The sequence below is a fragment of the Larimichthys crocea genome, chromosome XVIII (assembly GCF_000972845.2).
Source record: "Larimichthys crocea isolate SSNF chromosome XVIII, L_crocea_2.0, whole genome shotgun sequence".
Taxonomy (NCBI): Eukaryota; Metazoa; Chordata; class Actinopteri; family Sciaenidae; genus Larimichthys; species Larimichthys crocea.
Genome location: NC_040028.1, coordinates 7,524,313 through 7,546,658, shown reverse-complemented (window position 1 = coordinate 7,546,658; position 22,346 = coordinate 7,524,313). Strand labels below are relative to the sequence as shown.

General features: G+C 38.2%; 1 protein-coding gene across 13 annotated transcripts in view; it reads left to right on the top strand.

Moving 5' to 3' along the window:
• stxbp5l (syntaxin binding protein 5L) overlaps positions 1-22,346 on the top strand; it is a 128,169-nt gene that overhangs the window by 82,408 nt on the left and 23,415 nt on the right. For 8 of the 13 annotated variants that reach the window (XM_019268937.2, XM_010741742.3, XM_019268934.2 and 5 more), the window contains exons 8-20: positions 3,920-4,043; positions 6,876-6,951; positions 7,518-7,672; positions 7,819-7,891; positions 8,873-9,020; positions 9,498-9,565; positions 10,376-10,416; positions 11,016-11,230; positions 11,350-11,525; positions 11,722-11,847; positions 14,147-14,298; positions 16,975-17,043; positions 18,289-18,354. In XM_019268937.2, coding sequence (XP_019124482.2) covers positions 3,920-4,043; positions 6,876-6,951; positions 7,518-7,672; positions 7,819-7,891; positions 8,873-9,020; positions 9,498-9,565; positions 10,376-10,416; positions 11,016-11,230; positions 11,350-11,525; positions 11,722-11,847; positions 14,147-14,298; positions 16,975-17,043; positions 18,289-18,354 — 1,489 coding nt within the window. The remainder of the gene's footprint in view (positions 1-3,919; positions 4,044-6,875; positions 6,952-7,517; positions 7,673-7,818; positions 7,892-8,872; positions 9,021-9,497; positions 9,566-10,375; positions 10,417-11,015; positions 11,231-11,349; positions 11,526-11,721; positions 11,848-14,146; positions 14,299-16,974; positions 17,044-18,288; positions 18,355-22,346) is intronic. The other 5 variants (XM_019268938.2, XM_019268935.2, XM_027290995.1 and 2 more) reach the window with 1 other exon arrangement.

Here is a 22,346-nt window from a genome sequence, read left to right as displayed (position 1 = left end):
TCAAGCATTCAGTCATTAACAAACTCTAAACATCAGCAGATGGCTTTAAGAAAGCTGAGATCCAGTAATAATGAAAGCATAGATCACTTTAAAAAGAAAAGGAAAAAGGTGCATGAATACGTATTGGGCCTGTAACAGCCTCTGTCTGGTCTTTCCATCTTTCTCCCATCACTTATCCCATTCAGTGACAGAAATTAGCTTTTTTTTCTTTCTTTTTTTCTTTTTTAGTCCCAACAAAACGGAGCACACTTTTCATCTTTGAACAGCATCAACTTGTATTATCTTCAACAAAGTGTCTTCTGTCATGTCAAGTGCTAGAATGCCATGTCTGTTTGTCTGCCAACCAATTACTGCTGTTTGATCGGGTAGTAATTGGAAGGACTTCACCATGCTCATGCCAGTCTGCCTCTGACAGATCGCACAGCGGCGTCAGTTCAAACAGGTGAAGATGTGGTTGACAAAGAATGTTTGATGCCATTTCCTCTAGTTAGCAGCGGAGACTAACAAGAGATTTTTTTCTTGGTATCTAAGATGTTTGGTTTACATATTTTCTGTGGCATTTGCCAGGGTGTGTATTTGTTAGTAATATGAGATATTTTGAAATAAAGATAGAGCAGCATTAAGTGCTGCTCCACTATATCATAATAACTCTTTTGTAGCATTTTCCAGAGTACAGTAGTGTGCTGAAGGTTCATTACATGCTTCTCATTATCAGCTAACAACAAGTCTTCCTAATTAAATCCACAATGTAACTAAAACTAGAATAACCACAGCTTTAGAGATTAGATGCAAATTGATCGAATGTACAGTACAGAGTTTATCTTTGGACATTTTATCCAAGGTCAGTCTGAGAATGCATGCGCACACACCTACACACAACCACTCTCAAACACACATGTTACTCATCATCAAATCTGTCTCTTTGTGGCCTCAAACCCAATTTGCCCTGTAGACATTTTCACCTTGTGGCACTGATCCGCTGTATCCGCTGCAATCACTCATCTCCTGTGAAGAGTCACATCCTGCTCACATCCATTAATGTGGTTTCATGTGCACCACCTCCAGCGTGGCATAGCATCTCTGGCTCACATCTCTTCAGCCGAGTACAGAGAAACAACACCAGTTACATCACGCAAAGACACAAGGGTTTTTGGGTTATTATTTTGTTTTTGATTAACACCTTTCATTAGCTGTAAGCAACTGCTCTTTAGCTCACTCTGTCCATTGGTTAGGTCCACAGTTTCAGCCATAAAAAATGTAGTCATGGATGTGGATGTATGAACGTGTATGAACATGGTTGAAACAATTTCAAATCCAAGCTTGTTTTCATCAAATGCTTCAAATTCACACATATACAGTATGTGGAAGGAAACGAACTGGCAACCTATGACCTTTTTAGACGTCTGTGTACATGCATTGTGCTTAACACAAATAACAGTCACACTTGTTCAAAGAAGCATCAAACTAGTGTAGCTAATTAGAAAGGTCCAACAGAAATCTCTGAATTTCCTCTTCTTCTTGGGTTAAACATGCAACATGGGGTGTTTTTTTATTATGTTAACTTATGCTCCCTTGCTTTCTCTGTCACCCTGTGACCTGAAAATAATTCTCGCTTTTTATTATAGAGGATCTTACAACCCGTAAATGCACCTTTGAGGAGTAAGGAGGCTTCTGGGGGAGTTTAAAGTGAGGAAACACAAATGTATCCTAATGTATGTGAAAGTCGTTTCTCAAGTGGTGTGATGTATAAATGCTGCACCTCAACCTGTGTCATTGACAATAGATTATCCTAAACAAACTTCAACAGCTTTTTGTAGAGATTTTCATTTTCTTTCTCTCTCTCTCTCTTCTGCACGTCACTCACAGTGAAGACACAAGGAAGAGATGTGAGTGACGGAAGTGAGGAGACACGTTAGCATAATGAAAGGCACCCAAAGGCTCCATTCCATCTGCCAAATACTGCAAGGCGGCTCACACTGGACGTGCAAATCAGGAAAGGTTAATTTAGAACAAAATCAGGCCAAATATCTTCGGAGGAATTCATTTTGACACTAGAGTGGGGATAAAAAATTGCACAAAAAAAAAACATTAATTCCCTCACAGCATTCCCTGGTTTGATAACCTTTATACCTTTGACAAGAATAGCTGTGAATAATGTGTTTAAGGAGCTCTCCTAAAGACTACACTAGATACGCTTAGACATAAAATATATGTTAAAGATGGAAATTATCCCCAGTAAGGGCAAGAATTACACTTTGGTTAAATGTCAGTTGAAGAAAGTTGAGTTTGTTTTTGAAGATTTTCTGCTATTTTTTTAATTAAATGGTAGATAAATGTAAAATTATGTATCTGTGGGTGACTGGGTTCATACTAAAGAGCTAGAGAAACACAGTCTGGCAGAAATAGAAATCATATGTAAATGTTACATGGCTGGAGCTCAATTTCTAAATGCTGATGGAAGCACATGTGGTCCTCACTCCTGTGGTGTTGCTGCAGTGTCACCTCAGTTGTTCAACTGTGGAAAAGGCATTAAAACATCATGAACATTATAGAGAACAATATTTTGCCATTTTACGTTACATGCTGTAGAAATCATTCCCCGTGCGGTCTCCCTTTCTACACTGCTTAGAGCAGCTTTATTAGTATTTATTTGGCTGTATACTTGATAGACCTCGACAGGTGGTGGAGCAGATGTGGCTCGTGCTGCTTTATAAGAATATTGTCAGGTGCATTTTTTTGTTAACATAGTTCTGATGCTGTAGATAATAACACCAATAACAAACCCTCCATCCATCCATTATCTGAATCCGCTTATCCTTATCAGGGTCACAGGAGGCTGGAGCCTATCCCAGCTGGCTTTGTGCGAGAGGCCAGGTACACCCTGGACAAGTCACCAGTTCATCACAGGGCTGACACATACAGAAGAAAAAACATTCATATAACTTCTAATATGGGCAATGTAGAGTCACCTGTTAACTTATTAAGTGCATGTCTTTGGACTGTGGGAAGAAGACAGAGTACCTGGTGAGAACCCACGCAGGCAGAAAGTTCACTAAAGAGGTTCGAACCAGGGACCTTCTTGCTGTGAGGCTAACCACTGCACCGCCATGCCGACCTTAATAACAAACCATCTTTTCAAGGAAGCAGGTTGCCCTTTATTAATATTTCTTTTAAATGAATTTTAATAGATTGATTATCATTGAAATGAGGACATGTTATGAAACATCTGAAACAATCTTAAACATTTTGACATGCAGATTAAAGGAACAACCCCGGCTGGGTTTTACTAACACCCTTTACATTCCTTACTTCATTATGTTATTTTAAGAATCTGAAGAAGGTTCAAAGGGACATCTATGGGGTTATAGTGGTCATTAGGGAAGTTGTAGTGGTCAGTGAAAAGGTTCCTTAGGATGTTCAAGGGGTCATTAAGGAGATTCTAGTGGTCAGTAGAGAGGTCCTAGAGGTTTTAGTAACTGATAATGGTAGTGGTCACTGAAAAGGTTTAAGGGGTCCAGCATTTAGTTGCCATTAATAATCTTCTAGAGGTTATATTAGTCATTGAAGTGGTTCTAAAGGTCCTTTTGGGGTCTTTAAGATATTTTAGTGGTTCTTCAAGATGTTCCAGCGACCTGTGAGGAGATTCTACTGGTCCTTACGGAGACCCTTGCAGTCTTTTATGCGAATGAGAATTCAGGGGACTTTAAGGGTCCTGTAGGTGGTTGAATACCCTTGGGAGATTTTGGAGCAGTGTGTTGCACAGCGCTCTGCACCGCCATCATCAAAACACTAAATGGCCTGGAGGCTTGTGATGGAACCTTACTAACAAACTTTATGATTTTTTTTTCTTTAGTTTTTCACCCATATGTTTACAGTATGTCACATGTAAAAATCCATTCACTCTGTCTCATTGGTGCAGGCCATCCATTCGGTCGGCTGGCATCATGAAGGGAAGCAGTTCATGTGCAGTCACTCAGATGGCAGCCTGACGATGTGGAACCTCAGAAACACCACCAAGCCATTCCAGGTCACCTTCCCTCATGGTGAGATGCACACTCACGGGATACTTTCTTTTTCTTTTTTTGAACATGACATTTTGATGATCACATGCTGGAAAAAGTGGGTCATTGGGCTTTTAGCATAGCAGACATGAATAGAATATAATCCAAATGAGAATAAACTTCTGACTTTAAGTATTGATTGTAACATTAATTAATGTTTCATAGGTTGTCTATGATATGCAGACACCGGTTTAAATGAATGACTTTCACTCCGCACAAAATTCTGTGTACTCTTCCCCTGCCTAGGCCTCTTTCTGTTTCTCTCCTACTCTGGCGTTGTTTGCGTGCTGGCAGGGCATCCCGACCTTGTTAGCTCTCTGGTGATGAATAAACTCCCTGCTGTGAGCTGTGATCTCAGGCAAAATCACAAAACAGGAAGGCAAGAGTGAAGGACGTGGGCGGTGAATGTTAGGGACAGGGCAATAGACCATAGAACATGGTCAAATACAACAGATTGTTTATGTTCCAGATATTTGTCAGACATTTGGTATGACGCAGGGTGAGAGTGCAAAGACAGGGGATTTGAACTGAGTGTCCTGAAAATGACATAATGATTAAGTAAGAATATGAAAAAGAAGAAAAGTTAACAGTAAACATGTAATTCCCTGGGAATGAAACTGTCTACCTCTGTTCTAGAAGTATATAAATGAACTTAGTCTGTTACAAAATAGATATGTGAACTCATTCTGGCAGGACAATGTAAGTCATTTATCACACAACCAGCAGACCCAGCGTAGCTTGCTGCTTTGCTTGCTGGATGCTGCTGTCACTTGCTGTGCTATTTGTTGTGCTCACATGTCATGCTGGAAGCTAGAGGCAGACCGGAGGCCTGCTGTCCACATTGGTTTGAACCTGAGCTGTCCGCCAACAACATAGAATAATCTTGTTACCACTACAAAAACTGCCCCAGCAAAGCCATTTTCCAGAGCAATCAGCCTCACGTCATAGGGTGTCTATGCATCATTCATCATTATATTTTATTGTACATATACAGTATGTGTAGGCAAATGATTATTTTTATATTTATTTATTTATATTTTTATTCCAAATAAAACCAGAAAACATAATGAAATTGAACCTGATAGAAATTAAGAAACACTTTAATCAGAGAGTAATCCAGATTGGTTTAATCTCCGTTAGGACAACAACATTTATAGTGTATTTCTGGTAGTTTAGTTTAAACATGCACTTCGAGCTGGTATTGGATCACAGCAGTCAAGTTTTTATTTATTTGTGTCATTGAGAGACAAATGAACAAACAATTGTTTGAGCTAATGCTTACACTAATTAATGTAAACTGTTAGTAACCCAGAGGGAAGAAGGAGTGTGATGGCTACGAGGTAATTTATTTTAAGAGGAAAGACAAGATTAAACATAAACACGTGGATTAACTATAAATCGTCATCAATGTAACAAATGAAAGTATATGGCAATTTTTGTTTTTTCCATTTGATTTTTCTTTTATATTTGTCCACCTGTATAGATTACATAGTAATAACAGTGTATACACATACTGACATGTAACAACAAATGCTTGAAACCATTTCATGTGTCAGGTTAAATCTTTATACAGCCCTGGGTGCGACCAATATCACAATATCACATCAAGATGTTTGTGTATTTACTTTTATTTTTCTGCTATTCCATTTCCCTTTTCTCTGTCCTTTTTCTGCTTTGACATTTCAGTGTGTGTTGTAATCCTGCACCTTTGAGCCTGTTCACTGATGATAAATCACTGTTAGCCAGAGCTTTGGCTGCCTGACAGAGATTATGGATAAGAAGCAATGTGTAAACAATTAAAAACCAAATTGAAATCACATGTACGTACATGTAGGAAATGCAGCGGAGCACAGATTGTATCTCATAATGACAAAACCTTTACATGAAACATATATGGAAATTATACCTTGCTATCTCCAAAATGTCTTCTTATCAACTTTGCTAAATGTTCACCCTTAATGTATTTAATTTGTTTTCCATACGATATCTATTCCTGGCAACTAAAGCATGATTGATTAATGTCTGCAAAGCTGGCAATACCTAGTCATTGTTGAAGCAAAACCATCATCTTTTTCCAGTTTCAACCAAATTTGGGATCCAGAGTCAAAATACTGTGATTTGGACACTCACCATCCACCCTGACCACTTTTGTGTTTTGTGCTGAAAGTGTTTCCTTCAAAATGTATTTGGCAACACAAAATGCAACCATGCAATAGTTGCAACTATGCAAGTGTTTGCTTTTAGTGAGAAGTTACGTTAAAAATACTTCTTTACATCCACTTTTCATTGTTTTGACAAGTAAAGAAAATTGAGACTCTCGCTGCAGTACATATATATTTAATAGATGCAGCATAGGAAGATGGATATTTGTTTATTTTTATTATAGTCATCCTTTCGTTTTATTAATTAATTCCTATCTAGATCTGGCATCCGGATAATATTTGAAAAAAAATGATGTATTCCATTTTGTAAACCCAGAAGCAGAAAATCTGTTATATGTTTTTCACATTTTTTCAGAAATACTTTTGTTCAGTGCACGGTGACCATGAACTGAAATCCAAGGTCCCTCTGCCCTCCAGCTGGGATTTTTTTAAACAAGCATATTTGAAATAACATGAATTGCATTGTGCTTATGATTTGGCAAACTGAATTGTCATGTCAAGAGGAAATTACACCAGGCTTATGTTACACAAAAGTAACCTGATCAAACTGCTTACATACCAAAAACTATGTACTAGTTTCAGTAGAATAGTAACAGTAAATGTGATATTGGCCTGAAATCTTGTCCATTATTTTGCTATTTTTCTAAATCAGGAAAGATACAGAAGGACGGGAGAAAGGAGTCATGTAAACCCATACTCAAAGTGGAGTACAAGACCTCGAGAAGCAGGTACAATATTTGCTTTGAAAACTAATGTTCAGATCCAATTTGCCTGTTTTCATTAAGTTGTAAGTTTCCGGGTAGTTAATTCAAAAGATTTCTTATGAAGTTTCTTATGAGACTCCACTTGGTGATAATCATGAGCAACCAACAGAAAAATCATTTGTGTTTTTACAAAACAAAATTTTATAATTGCCTCTTATAATGTGCTAATGGGGGATGAAATAACACATTTTAATTGGAACACATTTTATAAGCTTTAGCAAAATTAGGGAATTTATTCGTGATTAGAGATTCGAAATTGTTATTTTTATGTACATGTAGATTTCATTCATTCATTTTTCACAGATGTGTTTGGTTAGTGGCTTATAAATAGATTCTAAGCCACATAATCAGATTTATCAATCTAATCAATAATCAGACAGTTAAACTATTTGTAAATAGTTTATCTGTCTGATTAATTGATTTATTCATTCATTCTGCCATTTATTTCATTATGTGGCTTGTTAGTGCTACTGCCGCTAGCATTGATACAGAACAAGTCTTCCTAAAGTCCTGTTCTTTCTCCACAACAGTGACCCTTTTATTATCTTCTCTGGGGGTCTTTCATATGACAAGGCAGGACGGCGGCCAACATTAACCATAATGCACGGCAAGGCCATCACTGTGCTGGAGATGGACTATCCTATTGTAGAGTTTATGGCACTCTGCGAGACTCCTTACAACAACGGTGAGTAGTTTCTTGGTTGCCACAAAGAGGGCTGTGAAAGAATTAAATATTGTCCCAAAACACTTTGAACATCTTTTTATGTTTGTGATTGTAGTGTAAAAATGGATTAAGCATTATCCTCTTCAGCTTGGCTTTGTGTCTTACAGAGGTGCAGGAGCCTTACGCAGTGGTGGTGCTTTTGGAGAAGGACTTAATTGTGGTGGATCTGACACAGAGCAAGTATGTGTTTCACATAAAACACTTCCTTCCAGCAGCTAAGCTCCATGTGACTGTGAAGTCCTATCATCACATGTCAACTTTTGACATGAGATGATATCACCTGGCATTACCTCAGGGGCAAACACTACTTATATCATTTATCCATAAGCCAAATCCTGTCACAGTCTATAACAAAATGAAGGCGTTAAAGAACAAACCAGTGTCACTCAAAGTTACACTTCAGGGAAAATGAAAAGGGCTAAATGTTTCAATAAAGACATTTTACTCTTGGTATGAAGATGAAATTACCTTGTTATCACTGTATTGTAGGGAATAAAAGTTAAGCTGAAAGGTGCTGATGTGGAGCAGTTCTTACAGGTTTAACAAATACTATAAATAAGGCCTTCAGTGTGAAATGTATAAATTATGTAACCTGGTTATTTAGGTTACCTAATTAAAGCTGTTAGATATAAATGTCTCCTGATAAGGCTTAATGTAGTTTTAACTTGTCCAAATCGTCTCTGTTGACAATGTCAGCTCATTGATTAGCTGTTAATTGTGTTTAAATTGCCCATTATAAATAAGTCCATGGACTGCACCCAGAGGATGCAGATGCGATAGCTGATAACACTCATATTTTTAAATTTTACTGTTCAAAAAATAATTAATATTTGGCACAAACTATCTACATATGGTTCAGTAGCACACCTGCATGATGGCACATAGCAGTGCCGTTTTTACCTCAGCTGCAATCTGATGGCGGAGCATAGATGACTTTGCAAATTTTCATACATCTTAGTAACAGTACTTCAGTTTTTTAAGTTTAGTGAACAGATCTGAAAATCTAGTTAAAGTATGCAACCTTAATTTGCATTATTCTGATTTAATTAACAGACAATGCCGTGCAGATCAAGTATCTCCTTGATGTTATTTTATGATGACTTCAACGTCCATTTCTTCCTATCTTGTCATCATAGTTATGTTATATCACGTATCTTGCAGCTTCCCTGTCTTTGAGAACCCGTACCCAATGGACGTCCATGAGTCTCCGGTTACCTGCACAGCCTATTTTGCAGAGTGTCCACCAGACATTATCCCCATCCTCTACTCTATAGGAGCTAAACACAAGAAGACTGGCTACAGCCAAAAGGTAGGATACGGAAAATATGATGGTCCTGATGGTGGTATGATGGTAATTTATAATATATATTTTTTTGGTAATTACAATGTTTAGTCATGTTGTGACTATTTTTAGAAAATATCTAAAAAATATCTAAAAATATTTGTAGTAATTTTTTCAAAGTGATTTCTTTGCACACTGTATATGAATATGCCTGAATGGTGCCACTGTTTAATAATAAAAAAATTTAAAAAAGGGTCACCAATTGTAATGTGAATGATCATCAGGATTCGTGAAGAAAAACGCTTGCTGCTATGAACTTGAAGCAAATTGTGGGTTCTCATTTGCATATGAGTCATTTTAATCAGTATTGTTTCATATTTGAAGATGAAAGCATGTGTGTTTGGAATAAAATGAAATCTTACCGACAGAGTCCAATAGTAGAAAAAGACAAGATGATCTGATTAGGTTTTCAAAATAATCAACACTCTCTCTTAACCATGTCAGGAGTGGCCAATCAGTGGAGGAACATGGACGTTAGGCTCCTACACCTACCCAGAGATTATAATAACAGGGTAAGTCAGGTATAATGACAGAAATATATTATTTAGGTCTAAACACATGGCAACCTTTGGCCTAAGGTGTTAGGAGAATCTCCAGCATTTGCATCTCCTTGCTCATGCCACTGGAGCAGACAACAGGACAAGACAACTGATTTATATTTTGTGCTTTAGAAGTTTGATTTGGGTCTGTACTTCCCCAGCACAGTGAAACCTGGGGCCATACTGCATTGTAAGGGGTTGACAGAGATGTTAACTTATTCTGAAGAGTGCACACTGGGTGATGTCTACTTTTAGGCAACACTCACAGATATCAGCAGCAGTCTAGACATATGAAACCAACCAACCGTAGAGATATGTCCTCTGTAGTACACCTACAATTCCTAAATTGATTCAACTTCACTTCAGTTATCAGAAACGATAAATAATGGACAGATGATGATCCCTGCACAGGCTAACATTCAAAATCAGTAATCCTCAAGGCCGAAATAACTTCTATGTGAGTTAAGTCCAGTTAAAGCAAGAAGTAGTGTTACTTCACTATCGTCACTTCAGATAAAATCTAATATTCAGCTCATTTACATTTGCAGTCTGTGGGAAACATTGCCATTAAAACTACAAATCTTTCCCTAGTTTGTATATCTAGGACTTGCTGTTGTATTGAAAGAGATATTAGGTATTGTTTAATTAATATTGTATCAAAGTTGAAAAGTCTGTAATAAGGTGTAAAGTTAAATACCATACATATCCTCTTTATTTCCTAATCAAGTCAACAAAAAATAAATAAATAAATAAAGTTTAAAAAAAATCTTTCCCTTTGTTCAGACATGCTGATGGATCGATTAAGTTCTGGGACGCATCTGCAAGTAAGTCCACACTCTAAGCTTTTCTGTTTTTTTTTTTTGTTTTTTTTGTTCGACTCAGGCTGTTTAAATAAATAGTATTTTTTCCCTATTATAACCCTGATATTCCAATGAAGGCAACAAATACTAGCCAATCAGAAGCATAGCAGATCATGACTTTGCTGGGAAAAAAGAACTGTAGCTCTAGTTCATTGCCTAAACAACGTATTTTTAAAAGATGTTTATTATTTTGGGTATGGAGACGTGCTTACTGACACAGATTTAACAAATTTGTGAAGAGAATTTTAGAGAAACAAAAAACAAAAAAACTGCATTTATACATTTTTTTGAGTGTTGTGTTGTTGTCTTGATTGTGGAGAACAGCAAGCTGTAAAAACGTCCTACCTATAGGTTTGTGTACCAGGCATGGCCTGATAAAGCTTATCTATCCATACAACTTGTTTAAAAGCACTAACATCATACTGTACAGTTGCACTAGGCAACATATTCCTTCATTGCTCCCCTGGCAATGTCAGTTTTTTTTCTCCATGTATGTGTTTTGACCTTCACAATATATTTCGCTTTCACAGTATTTTCACCATAATAAACATTTATCCAACCAGTCACATTACAGATGTTATACAAACTGAAGACCTCCAAAGTGTTTGAGAAGCCAAAGCTGGGTGAAGGCCGAGCAGCTGAGTTGGTGGAGGAAGATCCATTTGCTATTCAAATGGTCAGCTGGTGCCCTCAGAGTCGCATCTTCTGTGTGGTTGGCATCTCAGCCCACATCATCCTGTATCGCTTCAGCAAACAAGATGCCAACACTCAGATAGTGGTGAGATTATCATCAAAACACAAGGAGTGACATCCTTTTTTTTAAAAAAAAAAGAAAAATGTGATTAGTTGGCTATTATGATAGATTAATCCATATATTTGTGTCTGTGTCATAATCAGTCGCTAGAGGTGCGCCTACAGTGTGAGTCGGAAGATGTCATCTCTCCATCCGAGAATGAAAACAATCCCTGCTTCACAGAGCCCGGCTCCCACTCACCCCAACCCCATCACCAACACCCAGCTAGCCCCGGCAGTGGGACACCCGAGGGTATCAAAGACAGCATCCCCTGCCTTAAGTAAGATCACAAAATGCATAGCTTTTGTTTGTCTGCAGTTTTAACTGTATTCCCATGCATACTAACTGTTTAGCTGTTACTTATTGGACTTCCCAGGTAATTTTTATGATGCAAGCATATACATTTGTGTCTCTTTGCTACTAAGTACTGTTTTTATATTACACAGTAATCTAAACTCTTCTCCATGTCTGTTTAGGGTGAAGGACCGGATGGTTCGTGTCCCTCCTGGCTACCAGGCAGAGCTGGTCATCCAGCTGCTGTGGGTAGATGGAGAACCTCCACAACAGATCACCAGCCTGGACATCAACTCAGCCTATGGCCTGTAAGTGTCCAGATGCATGACAGTCTGTCTGTCTGTCAGCTGGTCTACCTATCCATCTGTGTAATTAGTCATTTGTCCGTCTAGATTAAGAATATTAATAATATTATTTATCTACAGTTCTGATTGGCTCCACGTCTATGCTAGTCTGTATTCAGGCCATACTTGTTAGAGGTTAGGGAAGTTTGCACAAATTGACTTTGGACAAAAGAGAAAAAGATTACACATGAGAGTTCAGGAACAGCAGATAAACTGAACATGGCTGGTTTACACTATAGCTTTAATTTAGCTTAGCACCAGATAGTTCCTGTTTATTAAAGTTGTAATAGAGGAACTGCATGCACAGTGGTTCAAACTTAAAAAGAAATCATCTAACACACTGACTCTAAAGTGCACACAGCATGCTTGTGTGTATGCATAATTCAATTTCTGGAGCATCATAGGCATACTTTAAAGGTTGACTAATATAAGATGACAATACACTGTGGTTGTAGACCATTAAAGTCCCAGCAGCAGTTATTAGTCAGTAATAATGTATCTTTTATTTAAAGTAATAATCCACTACAAGCTGTTCTGGTATTTAAAAAAATGACAGATGAGGGTAGGATTACATTTTGCATGGTTATGGTTAGTATTGTTGCTTTTATTGCCTGCAATTAAAAGGGGGAGAGAACTACACACCTGAACTCATGTACTTATTAATAATAACAAGGCTTTTTAAAAGTGAGGACTCAAATCTTTTGAATATTGGGATACAGGGTCGGCAAGCATGCTTGTTTACAGCATACTGCAGTCAAAATCGGTGTGTTCACACAGGTAGAGCTGATTTAAGACCCAAAAATGCTCAGCATCGGGCTTTCATTTACAGTGTGTGCAGGCATGAAGATAGTATATTAGACTCCTGAGTCTGTCTGGAAACAAGTAAAAATAGATTAAGTAGTCATCATTTCATCTTCTACTTCTTTCTGCTGTTTCCTCATCTTCTGTCTCCTTTGTTTTATTGTTTTTTATACATTTCAGTTTTCAAATTCACAAATTTCTAAAATGTGCCATGTTGAAGGGAAGCTGAATGACACCACTTGTATAGTTTTGCTGTCAAGAGATGTTCTGTTGGCAGATATAAAATCACAGCTCTTTAAAAAAGCTCTTTACGGGTCAAGGCAGGGCCACGCTTTCCCTCCCTCCTCTAAAGCTACTCACAGCATTGCGGAAATTGTTTTATTTTGTTCTATTCTTTTTTTGTTTCCCTGGCCGCACACACACACACACACACACGTGCATAGTCCTCACTGTCAGGTTAGGTTTCAAGAAGTTAATGAAGGTTATAATGCTATTGCATTGGACTGAATGAATTCCTTTTGGCCATTCTGAAATTGGAAGTAAAAAGTAGGAGATTAAAGTTGCTATTATCCCATTCATGACCAAAATAACACGGATCGCAGACAATTTTCTCCAGCTGTCAAGCCTTTAGCTTCAATCTATGAACGTAGTTTCCTGGTACTGTCTGTTTTGTTGTTGTTATTATAAGCTGAATGAAAGACTAGATAAGAATAGTGTTTGTCCACTGCTGCCTTTGCACTTGATGGCTTTCTAGTGTATTCTGACTGATATGATTTTAAATGCATGACCGTGGTTTATGGTAAATTGTTGCTTACACAGAGTACATGACATAATAGCTCTTTCAAACACAACAACAAATTGGTTCCAAATTGGATGCTCTTGTTGTGGTCTCAGCCATCTTACCATGTGACAGTAATGTAAACTGAGCCAGACATCTGGTGCATATGGGAGAAAACTGGGCAGCGGAAGGTTGAGTGACATTTATATATTTGCCTCACTTCATCATTGTTTCCCTGTTTGCTGAATTGAAAGTCTGTGATCGAGTCATTTGTCGTGAATAGCGTCTAATTCTGGTTAACGCCTGATCAACTGGAGCCTTTTTTGTACAAAGACAAAAAGAAAAAAATGACTGCCAAGACGTTTTTCTTGATCAGTTAAGCCAGAGGAAGTGTTAATGGGGCTTATGGGATATCTGGTATTAATATTCAAAAACAGGAACAATAGCAGTGTGAGATAAAGACAAGCTATTGTTGACACTAATTACCCTAAAATGTCACAGTTAATTTGTCAATGTTTGATAATGCCACATGTAGCACCTTTAATGCCAGTGAGAATAACTTAAAATAAATCTGCCGACAGTATAAACTGTCACAGCTGACTCTTTCTCCCCCATGTAAATGCAAATGCCTGTGTGTGTGTCTGTGCATGTCCACGTGCCTCCTTGTTGTTTGTGTGTATCCAGTTTGGCGTTTGGGAACTCTAATGGCCTAGCGGTGGTGGACTACTTGCAGAAAACCATCCTGTTGTGTATGTCGACACTGGATCTGTATGGAGCCGCCGATCCCTACCAGCGCCTTACCCGCTCCCCCCGCAGGAATAGACAGTCCACCTCAGGTAACACACACACACACCACTGGGATCCTGACACGCATGCACGTACACAACTGACTCATTGTGCAGCCACACAATAAGGTGACAAGAATGAGGTCACTGCATCCCGTCTATCACCTGTTTCCTATTCTCCTGTCCACTCTATCTGTCTATCTCTATTTCTTCTGTCTTCTGTCCACTCCTTCTGTCTGTTCTTCTTTCCAAGGTTAGACTGATCTATGAAGATTCTGATCTGATCTTTCATGGATAATCTGACATTAATGATGCCCATTTAATTAACATTTCCTGTATATTTCATCAATGCCAAGCGCTTAACCTGCTCACTGTTGTTTAATCAGGCTATTACCTTCCCCTACCAATACCTTCATTGATGGAAGGGAACTAAGTACATGTGTTCAAGTATAGTACATACTGTGAGGTTCTTGTTTATGAAATATTAATAGAAAACAATTAATATTTAATACTGTTACAGTTGAACTGGACAACAGAATATAGGGTAGTTAGTTCCACCAGGAGCAACATTCGTTTCTATAACAAATTCATGTATATAAGAATATAAAATCCAATAATTTACATAGATTTTGTAATAATATATCTCTGAATTTGATTTTGCATTACATTACATTTATTTCCAAAGTATTTTATTGTGTGGTATTGCTTTTACTTAAGTAAAGGATCTGAATACTACTGACACTACTGGTTATAGTACACAATGGATAGAATATTATTAGACTGTAAAAGGGAGGCATTCAGTGACACTATAACAATTTGATTATTAACCATAATCATAAATAGACATATTTATATTAACCTTATTTCAATAAAACCATGTTTTATTTGTGATTAAATTAAGAATCTTTAGTGTTATCTACCTGGATGAAGTTGTGAGAAAGAAACAAGAAAAGGGTCAAACTTAGAACAAATTTACATAAAATATAGTTAATCTACGAACAAATTCCAAAAACATAAGAAGCTTTATCAGTATTCAAAAGCTGTATCAGTCCCACCTTATTTCTCTCCTCTCTTTTCTCTCTTTCTCTCACATAATAAAGATGCAAAAACTAAAACAAACACCCGTCCATCATCAGTATGCCTGTCACATCTGCACTATGATATGAAGTGCATGTTAACAAGCTGCGTATCATTCCACAGTGGCATTATTATGCATGTTGTTGTTTGATTTCTCTGTCCTTTCTGTTTTTAGTCCTGCTTGAGTTTAGATCTGTAGTCAAAAGCCACAGAGGTCTTGTTGTACTTCCTGACCCCTGACCCCCTTTTCTCTGCCAATCATGGCTAGTGACTGTCTCTGAAGCCTCGTTTTTATACTTACCCTTCTGTAAAAATATTTAGCTCCACCATCCAGAAATGATTGTCTAACACACCATTCTTATTTCACCCCACTCTAACCTTTGGATTTGAACGGCATTGCAGCACCAGTATTTTAATATTTTAGATGTCTTAGGACCTTTAAGTAATTTAAACTACTGAGCTTTCTTATTACATAATTCCCACAAGTGTAGCTGAAAATGCTTTACCTGTATTCAGGACTTGTGTGAAAGCGAATATCAAGGTGGATGGAGGGATAAATTTGGGCTTTAGACGCAACTCTTTTCATTTGCTGATGCATAAGTGCTTTTATTGACTGCCACGGCACTTATTGTTCCCAACTTCCTCTTTTTCTTAAACTCCTTCTGTGTTGGGGTCTTTAAAATCAATTTAGAAACGGAAAGAAAAATAATAAATTGGACACTGGTCCTCTTTTTTTTTGTACCCCAGGTGGTGGTGTTATGATCTCAGGCACTTGTTATGCTGGAGTTAAATCAATACCAAAGACAAAACATTGACAAAAGGCTAAATCTTTAAGCTCCTCTTTCTCTTTGAAGCATTCCAACTTTTTAGAAATTATTCTTCTGTCCTTCCCACAACATTTTTAGATGTTGTCACACATATGTATATGTGTATACTATATATATGTCAAATCAAAGTTAGTGTATTCATTTCATAAAACAATGCATAACTATTGATCATTTTAGGTGTGTTGGTCTGATTATAGTGTAATGCATTATTAATGCCAGCCTAATAAGAGGCAAATGGCAAAAAGTATGTAAACAAAATGCAGTGTAAACCATTTATTTGAAGAGATTTATTTTGATGCTGCTTTGTAAGTAATGATATGTTACTTGCTAACAAAGTACTTGAATGACCAATCATGTCAGCATTTCTCGGGTTTGCAGCAGTAGTGGGTATATCTTTTCTGTCCTCCCCTGACACTAACTCGGTTGCTGCTCGCTCTCACTTTATTTTCAACTCTAAGCTTGTGTGTTCTTTTCTCTCCCCTTCCCTCCTTTGTCTTCCCCCCCCCTCCATGCTATAATCTCTTAACTCAATTTTTTCACCATCCATCCTTCCTCAATTCTGCTTACTTCTTTCTTTTACCACCTTTCCTTCTATACCACCTTACTTATGCATCGCTCTGCTACCTTTCTCTCTTTCCCACTCTCCTGTCCTCTCTCATCACTCCCTGCCCTAAATCTCCACCAACACTTTTTTTTTTTTATTATTCTGGTCCTCCATCCTTTCCATCACTCCTTTCTTCCCTCCTCCTCCTCCTCCTCCTCCTCCCACCACCTTTTGGTGACTCTGTGGCTGCTGGTGTGGGCATGCGGGCCTGCCTGACAGAGTTTTGCATGCGTGGCCTATCTAACTTTTATTCAGATTCAAAGAAAAGGATCCGTACATCCTATCAGAGTAAGTCGAGCCTTCCTAAAGGCTGGGGGACTGTGTTTGTGTGCGGGTGGGGGATTTGGGGAGGTTGGGGCAGTGTTTTGGTGAGACGTACAAGGACAACAGGGCTGGTAGGGATTGTTGCCATAGGGACTGGAAAAGGATGATGTGGAAACAAAGGGACAAACCAAAGAGATGATTGGAATGAAAGTGGTTGTTTTGTATTCTGAAACAGAACTCCCATATTCCAGTCATGTCCAACAGTATGCCCTTGCAGAGAGAGAGACGCTGCTTTTAATCTGTTAAGTAAAGGCAGTCATAAATATTGATAAATGTTCCACATGATGTATATTTTAACTGACAAATAGTAAGTGGGGTGAATAAAGCCTTGGTCATCTCAAAGAAACTAAAATGTGTGCTATTATTTAATGATTGCAAATACATTTTTAATTTCAGACTACAATAAAGTTTTCTTTTTTTTTTATCAGAGTCCTTTTCAATGCCTTCATTCATTTATAATGCCAATGTAAATGAATGAAGGAAATTTTGCATTAGGAAGTTTTGCTGGAAACTTTTACTGAAATGAAACAATTGTGACGGTTCAGTGGTTGTTAATGAAGCCATGATGAACACAGCTTAAACACCCCACATTCAAACTAATATGAACAAGAATTAGAAATGTCAGCGTTTGGGTTTTAAAGAGGGAATAGGTATGACTTCTCATTCTGGCCTGTGCTTGGTGCATGTGATCATATTTGATCAGATCCTGATCAAGTTTGTGTTTGTTTTGTTGTGTATAAGCTACTTCATGATGAGATTTGCACTACATACTGTAGAAACTATGGTCAAGTTGACATTTTAATGCAATCTGGTTGAAAATCTAAAATGAATGTTTAAATATAGTAAACAGATGGTAGTGCAGGTCACATCTGGTTTCAGCCACTTTGCTCCTAGAAAGCAAAATGAAGCTTAAGAACTTAAGAAAAGTAAACAGCAAGTGTGAAACACTAGTGAAGACTTGATCCTCAGAAAATCCCAAATAATTCACAAATAATAATTGAGTACTAGAATTCATTATGCAGCTTATCAGAGATGAACCAAAGATTTTTAATAACCTGTACTCTAAGCTCTTTCTCAGGGCTTTGTGTGGCTGACATCATTCAAACCGACTTCTCTTCTACACTCTGTACGGCTGGCAAAGATAAAATAATCTGACAGACTGTGTGTACTCTACCTTTTCTTCTGCTCGGCTGCCATTGGCTGCGGCAGGCCTTACTGAACTCTCTGACAACCAGCAGTCCATCGACATGGAGAGAAGCAAATCGCCCACCTCAGGTAACGTGCTGACGCACATACACACACACACACACACACATGCACTGCCAAGTTCACCTTCCCTGTATGGAAATGTCTAATTGGCACTGTAATATCATTGTCTTTAAACGTGAGATGTACCTACAGTTTGCAGCCTGTGGACACCTGACTCATCGCCAGGGCATCTTCACCTGATGAGAATGGCAAATGTTTAAAATGACTACTCATGTTCAATATTGCAATAAGGACTTAATATTGCACTTGGAGTTTTGCTGCTTTAGGTTCAAGAAGTGGAATATTGTTGGTGAGAACATGTTATGTAGTTATTATTAGTATTAGTTTGATTTCAGTATACTGTGGACTTTATTTTGTCACAGCTTCCAGCTGGTTTCCAATTATACTAATGTGTAATAATCATAATGTTTTCCCAAAGGTAAGAGTGGGCTGCACTGAGCTTTTTATTTGCTCTACCTCTTTCTTTATACCTTTTTTGACTCTCTTGTTTGCCCAGCTCCCCTTCTTCTCTTGTGACATACATCCTGACAGCACAGAGTAAAAGATACAGAACGCAAACACAGTGTAGGGATGGCTAACATGAATAACATGTTTCCATTAAATCATTGTTGATACAACTGCTTGCAGCAGTGGTGAGAACATGCTGATGTGCACGGCTTGATAATGAATAGCATGTGACAGGAATCTGCATAATTTCATAACATCAAGGCTTAAATATCTGTCTGAGATCAGAACAGTTCTCACAGCCGGATTAAATATTTATTTTTATCATCCATAATATATTATAAAAACCTCCTGCTGTCAATTAAATATTTGTTAGCATGTTAGTGTGTAGTGGGGCTTGACTTGTAATAAATGCTACAGGACATTAAATGGACACACGTCTTTGGAGGGGAATGAAGCATATACAGTAATGCAAGTGTCTCTAGTGTTTGTAATTATTGTTATATTCATTATATTGTTGCCTCACACTTTGGAGATACAGTGCAGTGGTAGATACAATCACGGGAAGTTGATTACGAAAGATAAGCTGCAATATGAGAGGACGGTGGTTCATGATGAATATCATACAGATCAGAAGATAGTGTAAGAGGTCCTTGTGTACTGAGTAGGTTGAACGCAGTGGATGAGAGTTTAAACTAGAAGATTGTTTGTTGAGGTCTGTGTGGTTGGTTGGAGAAGAAATGAAAAGACAGTTTGTTTGTGATTGCAAAGAAAGTAGCTGAAATGTGTAATGGAGGGAGAGAGAGTTCCCAGCAGGTGCTCTCGTATCTGTCGTAGGAAAACACTCTATCTCAGCAAATTCAGAACTTAAAAGCCAGATGGAAAGAGTGGAAAAAGTGTAAATCTGTGCTAAGGATACTGCCAAGCAGGCATGCTGGCTGCCCTTAAAAGGCTGCTTTAGCAGGCTTTAGTTTCCAGTTACTAGATTTATTGGTGATGTTTCTTATATGTAACAGATAATAGATATTTTCCATAGTGACGGATTCATAGAAAAACATTTTGCAGCATTTATAATAAAGTTTGCTAAATGTTGGTCTACAATTTGTGTGAGAAGACCCTGTTTTAATATCAGCACCAATGGCAAATTTGTGCTTTTCAGATCGTTTTGAGTTTAACAGTATCTTTTTGAATATCCAGAAATAGCGCTCAGTCTGTTAAACCTGCCAACAGGAGGAGAACAATTTGAAACTCTTTACAAGTCAGTATTACAAGTTTTGTTAAAAAAAAGAAAGAAATTGATCCTTGGGGGGAACTGGAGGAACTCAAAATATAATTATAATTTCTTTGAATTAAGCATAGCTACAGTGAAACTGTGTTTTTCTCACAGCAAAAGACTGGCCACCACTGATCTTTGTGTAATAAGACCTCATCAACTGGTGATAAATTCATACCCTAATCCCTATGTGCATGTGAATGGAGAGGCATGAGAGTAGTGCCATTGTGTTCAGATATTCAATTAGTCTGATGTGTTTTACAGAGAATCAAAGCTTTCGGGATTTTTGCCAGCACTAAGGCACTTTATATTCTTCTGAAAAAAAAATAATTTGACAAGGTTCAGGCCACCGAGGTCCATGCTGTTTTCTCATTTCCAAGCTGGCAGCGTGCCAGAGCTTTACCCCTGTCCTTGCAGGAGGTGAGCGCATTTGGCTTCATAGTGCTGTGTTGGATTGTGCCCAGATGAGCCTCGTGGGTCCAAGCCTTTGAATGACTCTTATTGTAGCCCTCACTTGGGACTGTCCATGGGAAACCCTTCAGAGTCACATGGACACACAATGTTTCTCCTAAATAAATCGTAGGTAGGATAGGTTGTGTGAGGTCTCCCTTAGGGCCTGGCACCTCAGGCATAAAGGGATAGAACCTTATCTGTTGAGGATGCCTCCTAGACACCTCCCTGTGGAGGTATTCTGGACATGTCCAACTGGGAGGAGACCCTCGGGCAGAGAGTGATTGCATGTCCCTTCTGGGAGTGCCTCAGTTTAACCTAGTAAAGATCAGAAAGATGTGGCTGGGGTGAAGGACAACTGGGACAACCACAATCGTTATGCAGATAAAGAGCTGTAAATAGCAGGATAGAGCTTGATATGCACCACTACTACATACTCACCTTTGTTTAGTGCAGTGCATAGAACCTGGTCATGTTGCAGAAAATCAGCCGACATCAGACTTTGTACAAACTGAACGATAAACTCTTTGTAATATTCCAACTAATGTTTATTTACAGGTATATAAATAAGCCTCTTGTTGCCAAGTAGCATGCAAAGACCAGTGCACCTCCGCAGGGCGCTGAATAGTATGACTCAACAATGGCTCAGTAAGTCTTTTTTTTCTGTCAGGTACTGCAATTTTTACTTTTCAGAACATCAGCTTTGGATGGATTTCAACCATGAAGCCAAAATGCTTAATTTTCATTATCAAGCCAAATCAAATGTCAAAGCAGAAATAGTTTACCGTTGAACTAGTACATCCTTGTTAGATCTCCAAAGTTTGAATATTTGAGCAGCTCTTACAAATGAAGTTGTCTGATGTTTAAGATTTTATCTAGCCAACTGCATTTTCATGGATACATCATTATTGTCCAGAATACAAAAATCAGTTGTTTCATCCTTGAGCTTATCTTTTGAAAAGCTTCTATGAGAACTCTCCAGCTTTTCCTTTGAGACTCTTAAGGAGAGCATAAGAACAGAATTACAAAACCAGGACAAGATGTTCTGAGCTGTCTTGGCTTAGAGTCTTTCAGCATTGTGATGTGGACTAGTTCATGGTCATTCTGTCCCATTACAGGCTTGTCATTTGCTAATTAGAGAGATGGAAGAAAATAATTGTGGAGAGATGGATGAAAAGCATAAAGAGAGACACAGCACGACACAGTGTGATCAAGTGTCTGATTCACTTCAACATTTATCCAGAGAGGGGAAAAAGGCAGATTGGTGAATCTTTCATATTAAGTGGCGCACAGATTCATAATTACAATCTGCAATCGATGGAAATGTTATCATTGGTTAATAACAGTGTGACCGGACTAAGAAAACTTCATCAACTTGAAATATCTTCAAAATGAATGCAAGAGCGATGTAAAGTGCATTGAAGCTGGTAATGTTTGGAGATAAATGAGGAAGCACAGCTGTGTTCTACTTGATAGGCGAAGAGTTCATGGTTAATTTCCTCCTGCTGAATTTCAACTTCCACCTTTTTCTATGGCCCTTCAAGGTTGTCTTGTTGTCCATGGCACACCAGGTGTGCTGTGTCTGTTCAAGGCCATACACAGACTGGTGACAGCTTATTAAGGAAAGCCAGCCATCGTTTTGAGTCACCCTGTATGTCAACAACTGCAGGTGTCTCTCTCCCCTCTCCTATTTCACTCTTCCCCTCTCTTTTTTCTGACCTTTTTTTCCCCCCATCTTCCTTTTGTCATTAGGCCATGTAATTGGCCCTTCTCCAGTCTGCAACCTGTCTTCCTCAAAATCGCATTGTAATTATTTTTATGTCCTGGGGTC